The sequence below is a fragment of the Zophobas morio genome, unplaced genomic scaffold (assembly GCF_036711695.1).
Source record: "Zophobas morio isolate AGI-343-1 ecotype UQ-CSIRO unplaced genomic scaffold, CSIRO_AGI_Zmor_V1 ptg000008l, whole genome shotgun sequence".
NCBI lineage: Eukaryota > Metazoa > Arthropoda > Insecta > Coleoptera > Tenebrionidae > Zophobas > Zophobas morio.
The window spans coordinates 6240389-6249552 of record NW_026972113.1 but is presented as its reverse complement, the minus strand read 5'-3'; the positions used below and the strand labels follow the sequence as shown (position 1 = coordinate 6249552).

Sequence of the window (9164 nt, the reverse complement as noted above, 5' to 3'; positions counted from 1 at the left end):
ATATGCACGATGTGCAATTGTTTGTTAGAACTGATAAAGTGTCGAAATATAATTGGCTGAGCTACAATAATTGTCTTTCCCCATGGGCAAAGAAAACGATTTGACAGAACGTGAAAAAGGACAGATTGAGGCATACTATGACCAAGGTTTGACTTTTGCGGAAATAGGATGAAAGATTGGAAGAGATCGGACCAGAATCTCCAAGTTTGTAAGAAAGAAATACAGTGAAAATGGACGACAAAATTGTGGAAGAAAAGAAAAACTCACTGCACGTGCCAAAAGATCCATTGTGACTCCGGGTATAAAGGATAACATGTCGTCTCAAATGATAAAGACGACCCTAGAACTTCCTGTTCACAAAAGAACAGTTTTGCGAGTACTGGCTAATGACAAAAATGTTAAATATGTCAAATATAAGAAACAACAAATGTTAACAAAAGAACATATTCAAAAACGTCGTGAATGGACCAGAGAAATGCAGACGAAAAATGAAGAATGGTTCCAGATAGTTTTTTCAGATGAAAAGAAAGTTAATCTTGATGGTCCTGATGGTTTTAGATATTATTGGCACGATTTACGGAAAGAACCAAAGTATTTGTCAAAACGAGTTCAAGGAGGTGGCAATGTTATGGTCTGGGGTGCTTTTAGTAGCTTAGGAAATAATAACTTAGGATTAATCAAATCGAATGGACTCTCTGAATTACCAAGATGTGTTGGAAATGCGCCTCAAACCATCTTTGAACCTATTTCAAGACAGCAAAAACGTGGTTTCAACGACAAAATATAGCTTTGCTATAATAGCCTGCGAAAAGCCTACATCTCAACCCTATTGAGAATGTATGGAGTTCTCTTGTACGAGAGGTTTATAAAGATGGGAAGCAGTACGCAACAGTTAATGAATCGAAAGATGGTATCTTGGGGGCTAGGGAGAATTTGGACGTCAATTACTTGATCCATTTGGTCAATTCTATGAAGCAACGCGTCTACAATCTCATAGAAGCAGGTGGAAAATACATTGGGTATTAAATTAGTTTTCATTTAGTTAGTTAGTTATTTCCCTTTTAAGCGTGATAATAATTTGTCACAATAAGTCTGTTAACAAAATTACATATTTTCAATAAATTTCGTTCAGTTTAGTGTTTTCTGTGAAAATGTTTTATTAAATTAATTAAAAATGGAATTGCTGAATCAACCAGGTATCTTCACTTTCTTTTAATACCTTTAGGCAAAAATTCTGCACCGTGATAATTTTTTGTCTCGTACCTTATAAACTCTCTTAAAAAATCTTTCCCCAATTTCACCCCACCGGAAATTTAATTTAGCCGCCGCTACTGGTACAATTCACCTCCCTAGAACTTAGTAACTTTTGATTTCCCCACTACACACAACCCTGTAAATCCACAAACTTGACAGAACCGACAAAGTGTGAGGTTACATTCACCAAATCGTTTTTTCCACAACAATAACAACAAAAATGGCTCAATTAGGCCGCTTCGCCCTCAACCGCCTCATTCTAACCTCGCGCAAACACGTAACCCCCACCAAACTCAACGCTATCCGCAACTTCCAAAAAAATCACGGTAAGCCCCTTTTCTAGGTTAGGTAATGTTTGTGGAATTTCCCCAGCCCCTGCTCTCCAAATCCACCGACCGACATGCCTTTCGCCAAAAGCGCTATTTTTAGCAGCCCGTGCAAGTTGCAACGCAATTTCTCCACCATAAATAACAAAAATAAAAAGTGAGGTTATGCCAATTTCCAGATGTATTTTTCCTGCGGTGCACGAGCAGCACCACGAGCGCCGCCCCCAAGGACGATGACTACCACACGATTATCAAGGACACGGAAAAACCGACCGGAGCGCCCACCAAACACGAGTTTCAGGCAGAAACACGCATGTTGCTGGATATAGTAGCGAGGTCTCTGTACTCGGATAAGGAGGTTTTCGTGAGGGAGTTGATCTCGAACTCGAGCGACGCGTTGGAGAAATTTAGGTTTTTGACGCTGTCGGAGGACGATGCGGTGCGGCAGAAGTTGAAAGAACCGAACCGGGTGCTGGAAATTCACATCTCTACGGATAAGCAGAACAGGACTCTCACTATACAAGTGAGTGTCAACTTAATAACGCGATTTTTATTTATTTATGTATTTATTGATTATTTTTAAAGGATACGGGTATTGGTATGTCCCGGGACGAATTAGTTGCAAATCTTGGAGTTATAGCGCGTTCTGGCTCAAAAGTAAATTTATAACCCACTGTGGGAACAATTTCTAACAATCATTTCAGGCGTTTTTGGAAGAATTAAAGAAGAAAAAAGATTTAATGACGGATGCTAGCGGCAACATTATTGGACAGTTTGGCGTCGGGTTTTACAGTGTGTTCATGGTCGCTGATAAGGTGGACGTCTACACAAGATCGTCCATGGAAGATCAAGGCTATAAATGGAGTTCTGATGGGTAAAATTGACCCGCACGTGGTTCAAATAACGGTTATTTTTTCCAGAACCGGGTCGTATGAAATCCAAGAAGCTGAAGGTGTTCAATGTGGCACTAAAATAGTTCTACATTTAAAAATCGACAGTCGAGAATTCTGCGACGATACGACTGTAGAGAGTGTTATTAATAAATATAGCAATTTTATTGGAAGCCCGATTTACTTAAACGGAAAAAAAGCCAATATTGTTAAGCCCGTTTGGCTTTCTGACCCCAAAACTGTAACTCTGCAACAACATAACGAATTTTATAGGTTCGTCAGCGGTAGCTACGATGTTCCTAGATATATTTTACATTATAACACGGATGTACCTTTATCAATACACGCGTTATTGTATTTTCCGGAAGGCAAGCCCGGTATTATTATTTTTTTTAGCTAAATTTATATATTCAACTAAATGACGGTTGTAGGGTTGTTTGAAATGTCACGCGAAGTCGAATCAGGGGTTGCCCTCTACACCCGTAAAGTCCTAATCAAAAATAAAACCGACAACATCCTTCCAAAGTGGTTACGCTTTGTTAAAGGAGTCGTCGATTCAGAAGATATCCCCTTAAATTTGAGCCGCGAGCTTTTACAAAATAGTGCCCTAATAAGGTAATCATTAAAAATAAAAAATACACACACTATATTACTTAAATATCACCATTTTTAGAAAACTCAGAGACGTCTTAACAAGCAAAGTCGTCAAATTCTTACTCGAACAACTAAACAAAAAACCCGAAGATTACGAAAAGTTCTACGCCGACTATGGTCTCTTCATTAAAGAAGGCATCATCACCAACCCCGTCCAATCAGAGAAGGTAATCACCCGAACACCTCGCTCCCCTCGCTCCCGGATTGATCCCCACCGTCATCCAAATCATCATCACTTGGCATTTCTTCATCTTCGTCTTCGTTCTCTTCGCGCGACGCTTCCGTGCTCTGCGACAAAATATCCTCTCCTTGAAGATCCCTATTCCTCAAATTCCCCATCCAGAACGCCGCCGAACACCCATTAGCCACCAACGCCGCCTTCACCCGAAACACCAAAGTCTCCAAAGTGAGCCTAAACTGCGGCACGTACGTCATCAAACTCGCGTCCTTCATCAGTTTCGAGTAACAACACAAATGGTGCAGAAAGCGCGTATTCGACTGGATGGTTTTGAAAATTTCGACCACTCGATCCGGCTCAGATTTGAGTTCGATCTCGAGAATCGGGATCCCATGGGAGAGGAAAATCTTCAAAATCGCGACCGATTTCTTGAGGAAGCAAACCAAGTTGGCTTTGCTTTCTTGGGCTTTGACCACGGTCATCAAACCTTGCATGGTCAGAGCGGTGGTACGCCAAAGCGTCAAGTGTTGCGAATTCGTTAAAGATTGAACCTCGGTTTTGACTCTTTCGTGTAACGAAGTCCACAGGTTTCGGTAAAAAATGTAGAAGTGGCTTTTCGTTACGGTTTGGAGCATGTCTAAAGAGTCGCTTTTGGTGGTGAGGGTTGGGGCTTCATCTTGGAGAGTACCAACCATCCCGCAGATGGTTTTAATAGTAGCGCTACTGAGGTACGACTTGATTAGAACGTCGACGTTGGTGGAACTCTGCGTCTGCCACTTTTGTTTCAAGAGGGTTCCAGCGGTTTTGGCAATTTTGGAACGCGTCGAAGGATTGGGGCTCAGAGTGAATAAAGCTTCAGTGGTGGCTATAAGATCGACGGCTTGCTTCAAACTCGAACAGTACTTGGTATAGTCGGATAGGCGATTTACGAGTTCCGCTGTCAAAAGATTGACTGAGTTTAAAGGCGTGCTGGTGATATCCGAACGGAACGATTTTAAGATTTCTCTTAGTGTGTCTAAACGTTTGGAGTGTTGGAAACCCGACCAGCTAAAAATCACTGATAAACACTCCAAGACTAGACCAAACCCGAGTTTCAACTGGGTGGTTTCGTTGTCGTCGCACTGTTCGATTTCGTCCATTTTTTTAATAATAACTTCGAAGTGTTGGTTAACATTTAGGAGAACTTTGTGACAGTCGGATATCAAGTCTGACGGAGCGACGATATTCAAGTGTGATAGCCCTAAATCACGTTTCTTAGTTAGTTTGGTTAATTTCGCCACGTAATCCGTCAGAATGAAGTTGAACTGGTTTAAGTTCAGTGTTATCGAGACTGTGGAAGACATTTCTGCGCACGTCAGAGGGTACTTGAGGAGTTTCACCAAATCTGTGTCGATCTCTCGGAAGGTGAAGTTTCGTTCGAGTTTGGTTTTTGGGGGTGGTTTTGAGCTGCAAGGTGCGACTGAGGTGTCTTCCACGAACTCCCTGGTTTTGAGTTTCTTGCGGGGGGCTTTCCCGACTTTCGTGGCTTCTTTGATTGGAGACCCGCTCCGATTCGTCGACTGTGAGCCAAAATAACTTTGGGGTAGTTTATGACTGGGGACATTCTCCAAACACTCCAGTAGGAGGTTCTCCAGCTCGTGCAAATCATCGACGCGTCGGATTACCTTTGATCTTAACTTTGGCTCCTTCTGGACTACGAACCCGCTAATCGTTTCCCGAAACCAATTGATACAGTGGAATACACAATCCGCCATTTGTTTGAGTTGTTCTATTCCTACACTATCCCGTTGTTCGAACTTGGGGAGGATTACGCCACAACCCAGTAGCGCATCAATCGAAGATAAGTCACCGTTGTGGTGTCTAAAGTGCAGCATGCGCAGTAACCGAAAGTGCGGCGCAAGCACTAAAATCGAGTTCTTCTCGGGTTTGAGGGTCAATTCTGCTATATTCACCGCAAAGAGACTGTCCACTTCATCTTCACTATTAATATCGAACTGTTTACTAAATTCCAAGTCGTTAATAGCGTCACAAACGCTCTCCGCGACGTACATGTGTTGGAACTCATTGGTAACCAAATCGTACAACCACGTCACGAAATTTTTATCTACCTTGTCACTCTTCACCAACATCGACCCCAATTCATCGTAATACAGTCCGAGTAGTTCGGGACAAGTACACGCCGAAGTGTTCGTCAGTTCCAAAATGGCGGCGGCTTCTTTCGCCGACCCTTTCAACTGATTGACACTCAAAATCGTTTCTTCGGACAAAGAAAGGTCACTTTGGTCGTCCATAGTTGCAGCTACGTGTTTCGCCATCACCACCCCTGCTATAATCCCACGAAGCTTGAGGCTACGTTTCGAACTCGACAAATGCTTGCGGATGACCATGTGGATCTCCTCTTTCAAACCCAGCAGCGATTCGTCGTAGCAAGTCAGTCTGCACAAAATTTCGTAAACCAGACGCACATCATTCGACTCACAAGTGTCGATTTTTTCGAGAAGTCTCATCAAAATAATCGCGTGGTTCGGCGACTTGGCCACATCGTCCAACAACTCGACTAAAATATTCAAAATCGCGGTTAAGTTTTTCTGGTCACTGGACCCCACCAAGACTACCATGTTTTCGAGGATTTCTTGCCGGAAAGTCGGTATTGTGTAGTCGTGGGTGAACAGAAGCTTGAATAGAGTGGAAGCGAAGTCCGTAACGACTGGATCGTCGGAGGTTCGTAGCAAACCCGAGCCGATTTCCACCACGGAATTAAAGTAGTCACGGAGGAGTTGCTGCGGGAAGTACTTGTCAAAGCCTTGTTCCAACAACCCGCATTTAAACAACCCTTCCTTGACTCGCTTTCGGAACGTAGTCTCAATCGTGCGTTTTTTCAACTTGGTGTTTGAATGTAGCATGAATAGGATAATCAAGTCGATTGGTTTGTGGTCCGTGTGGACTTTGATGTTTGAAATTAGGGACAACCAACCCTCGGACACGACTTTCGTGACTGCCGATTTTTGCAAGCGGGTGAAAATGACCACTTTGGAAGATTCTTTGTCTTTGTCGGGGTTGTCGTTGCCCATGATCGCGTTCAAGGAGCTGCGGATTTTCATCAAGGTGCCCGGTAAAGTGCGCGATGTGCAGTCGCTCATTAGAAAGTCTAGAAACACGGGGAAGGTTTTGGTCGACGTGCCTGTTAACATTTTAGCTAGGATGTGGTCTTGGATTCGCGCTCGAGTGTCAGCGTCGAGATTTAAAGCGTTCAAACAGTCGATTATGGCCGACGCGAGGTCGTCACTCTTGTCTAGCATTTGGATAAGTTCGCTCGCGGTCTCGCTATACTCGCTATCAGGTAAGATTTCAGGAATCGAGTCTAGGATTTCTAGTTGCGACGGAAACGACGCGATGTCTAGAATGTCTAACAGTTTGGTTGTGAGACTCTGGGGGTCTTTAATATGAGGTAGGTATCGCAGTTGGCTTAATAGTAGCCGCAAACGCGGCACGTCGTGCTCCTCATCACTAATAGTCGACGTCAACTCATCCAATACTATGTCGATAATCTCCTTCTGCAGCCGGCTCACTTTGAGGAATATTCTGAAATAGGTGAAAATGTGGGTTAAAACAACAACACATAAATTACGCTGATTTATCACGTCTCAAGTGCATTCACCTGACACTATAAATCACGCACTTTTACAATACCTGAACAAACTCTCCTGTTGGATTTCCACCTCGGTCTCCGGACTGCCACCCTGTTTCTTGAAACTAGTAGCCAGGAGCGCCTTCCTCAAGTACTTTTCCTTTTTCACTAAAACCCTGAACCCCCGAAGAAACTTGTCGATGTTTTCATCGGGGTCAGAGTCAAGGTGTTTATCAATGTCGCGCACCACCAAAGCCTGCTCTTGCGTCAGCACGTTGGGGTCATCACTAGCCACTAATTTAACCCCCGAATCGCGCATTACGGTTTTGAAAAATTCAGTCGACGGGTTTTTGGCGGGTTGCGAGTTTGAGGTTAGAATACCCGAACCGGGTTGCGTGGTCATTTTAGCGACTTCCACCAATTCTCGGTGATTTAAGACCGTTTATAACACGTCACTAACACATTTGCGGACTTTTTGGTTAGTTTGTTCGTCGATTTTGTATTTTTCGTTACAAAGACGACACTAATTGAATGCACCAATAGGAACGCGGTTTGCGTTCACGTGTGTGGCGCCAGTTTTAAACTAATCGATTTCAGGAAGATGCCGCCAAGCTGCTACTTTTCGAGTCTTCGCACAAAAACCAAGGCGAGAAAGTGTCTTTGAATGACTACATCGAGCGAGCGAAAGAGAGCAGGACGATTTTTTACTTGGCTGCACCAAGGTAATTGTGTTAGCTAACACAACTAAATGTTATTTTTGTGTAGTCGTAGCTTAGCGGAAGCTTCACCCTACTACGAATCTCTCAAAAGCAAACAACAGGAAGTTCTTTTCTGTTATGAACCCTACGACGAGCTAGTTTTAATGCAGTTGCAACAATTCAAAGGGTACAGGTTGGTTTCGGTTGAAAAAGACATGAGGGACGACAAAAACGCCAATGATCTTAGCAATTTGGGTACGTTTTGAGTCAGAATGATTTTTTTTGTGACTATCGTTTTTATCAGGGGAAGACAGTTTGAAGAGGAGCGAAGTGAACGAACTGTCCGACTGGATCAAGAAACAGCTGTCCGGAAAAGCGGTCGAAGTGAACGCTACGACGAGACTCGAAAATCACCCTTGTGTGGTGACAGTTGAGGAGATGGCCGCCGCCAGACATTTCATAAGGACGCAAAGCCATCAGTTGTCGGAGGATAGACGATACGCGATTTTGCAACCTAAGTTTGAGATTAATCCAAGGTTGGGGGATTTAGATATTGAGCTTTAGATAACTGGTTGATTTGTAGGCACCCTATTATTAAGAAGTTGCATAAATTAATGACCAGCGACCCGCAGTTGGCGGAACTTTTGGCTAATCAGGTAATGAAGGAAATATATTAATTTTTTATCAAGGTGTTATCGATTTTGACGCAAAGGGGTGATTCATTCAATTAACGTTGCGTCCAGGTCTTATCATATCAGAGACAACTGCGAAGTAAATCAATTTTGAATTATTTTCAAACAAAATACTATCTGTAACATGAACCTTACACTTAAGTCATGTAGTTACTCAGATACAAGTAACGAATTTTGTTTAAGTGGCGGTTTCAAAAAAATTAAATCAGATTTCCTGAAATTCCTCAAACTGATTAATTTCCACGTGATTATGTTATCACATACATGTAGATTATCAAAATCCTTTTATTGCAACACTTCGTCGTTTCTTTGGTTACATAATTTTCCACATTTAACCCGTTTGTTGTTGAAAAATCGACCCAAGCCGTCCCTGAAGTAAATTTAGTGAAATTACAAAACAAATATTTGATATAGTTGGAAACGAATCGTTGGATTTTGATTTATGGCGAATTTCGCAACCAATTTTGCTCCAGAACGATTACCTAATGTAATTTATTTCAGCTATTTGCGAACTCCATGGTGGGTGCTGGTCTGGTGGAAGACCCCCGGGTGCTCCTCACTTCCATGAACGCCCTCCTGGCCAAAACACTAGAGAAACATTAACTCCCCCCCAACCAGTGATCATTCCTATTTTTTCTAAGTGAATTTAGATGTTGGTACAATAGATAAAATTGCGTTGATGGCCTGTGAGTAAATGTGACATTAAACCATTAATAAAGAGAGTAAATAAGGCGGTGTTAATTGATTTCATAACATCATGACGCACCACATGTGATAAATTCATAAATTATGTACATCATATAATCTCTTATCACCCCCTATTATGCATCGGGGCTCGTGTAAT

At 42.5% G+C, this 9164-nt stretch overlaps 2 protein-coding genes across 2 annotated transcripts; one reads left to right on the top strand and one right to left on the bottom strand.

Moving 5' to 3' along the window:
- The first annotated feature begins 1391 nt into the window (after nucleotides 1–1391).
- LOC135125166 (heat shock protein 75 kDa, mitochondrial) lies at nucleotides 1392–9052 on the top strand. Its single transcript, XM_064050539.1, has 12 exons — nucleotides 1392–1580; nucleotides 1760–2103; nucleotides 2166–2237; nucleotides 2285–2454; nucleotides 2501–2847; nucleotides 2902–3085; nucleotides 3144–3291; nucleotides 7528–7652; nucleotides 7696–7883; nucleotides 7933–8164; nucleotides 8212–8284; nucleotides 8822–9052. The coding sequence occupies exons 1-12, from the start codon at nucleotides 1475–1477 to the stop codon at nucleotides 8921–8923; spliced, it is 2091 nt and encodes a 696-aa protein (XP_063906609.1). The 5' UTR covers nucleotides 1392–1474; the 3' UTR covers nucleotides 8924–9052.
- LOC135125165 (Fanconi anemia group D2 protein-like) lies at nucleotides 3120–7477 on the bottom strand. The gene is made up of 2 exons (XM_064050538.1): nucleotides 6993–7477; nucleotides 3120–6884 (listed from the first exon to the last, which is right to left on the bottom strand). The coding sequence occupies exons 1-2, from the start codon at nucleotides 7331–7333 to the stop codon at nucleotides 3296–3298; spliced, it is 3930 nt and encodes a 1309-aa protein (XP_063906608.1). The 5' UTR covers nucleotides 7334–7477; the 3' UTR covers nucleotides 3120–3295.
- Nucleotides 9053–9164: the final 112 nt, after the last annotated feature.

Excerpts from the sequence above, each read along its gene's own strand:
- LOC135125166 (XM_064050539.1), top strand. The coding sequence starts at position 1,475 with ATGGCTCAATTAGGCCGCTTCGCCCTCAACCGCCTCATTCTAACCTCG. Across the intron at positions 2,238-2,284 it reads TAGCGCGTTCTGGCTCAAAA|GCGTTTTTGGAAGAATTAAA; the intron begins GTAAATTTATAA and ends CAATCATTTCAG. Across the intron at positions 2,455-2,500 it reads TATAAATGGAGTTCTGATGG|AACCGGGTCGTATGAAATCC; the intron begins GTAAAATTGACC and ends TATTTTTTCCAG.
- LOC135125165 (XM_064050538.1), bottom strand. The coding sequence starts at position 7,333 with ATGACCACGCAACCCGGTTCGGGTATTCTAACCTCAAACTCGCAACCC. Across the intron at positions 6,885-6,992 it reads CAACAGGAGAGTTTGTTCAG|AATATTCCTCAAAGTGAGCC; the intron begins GTATTGTAAAAG and ends CACCTATTTCAG.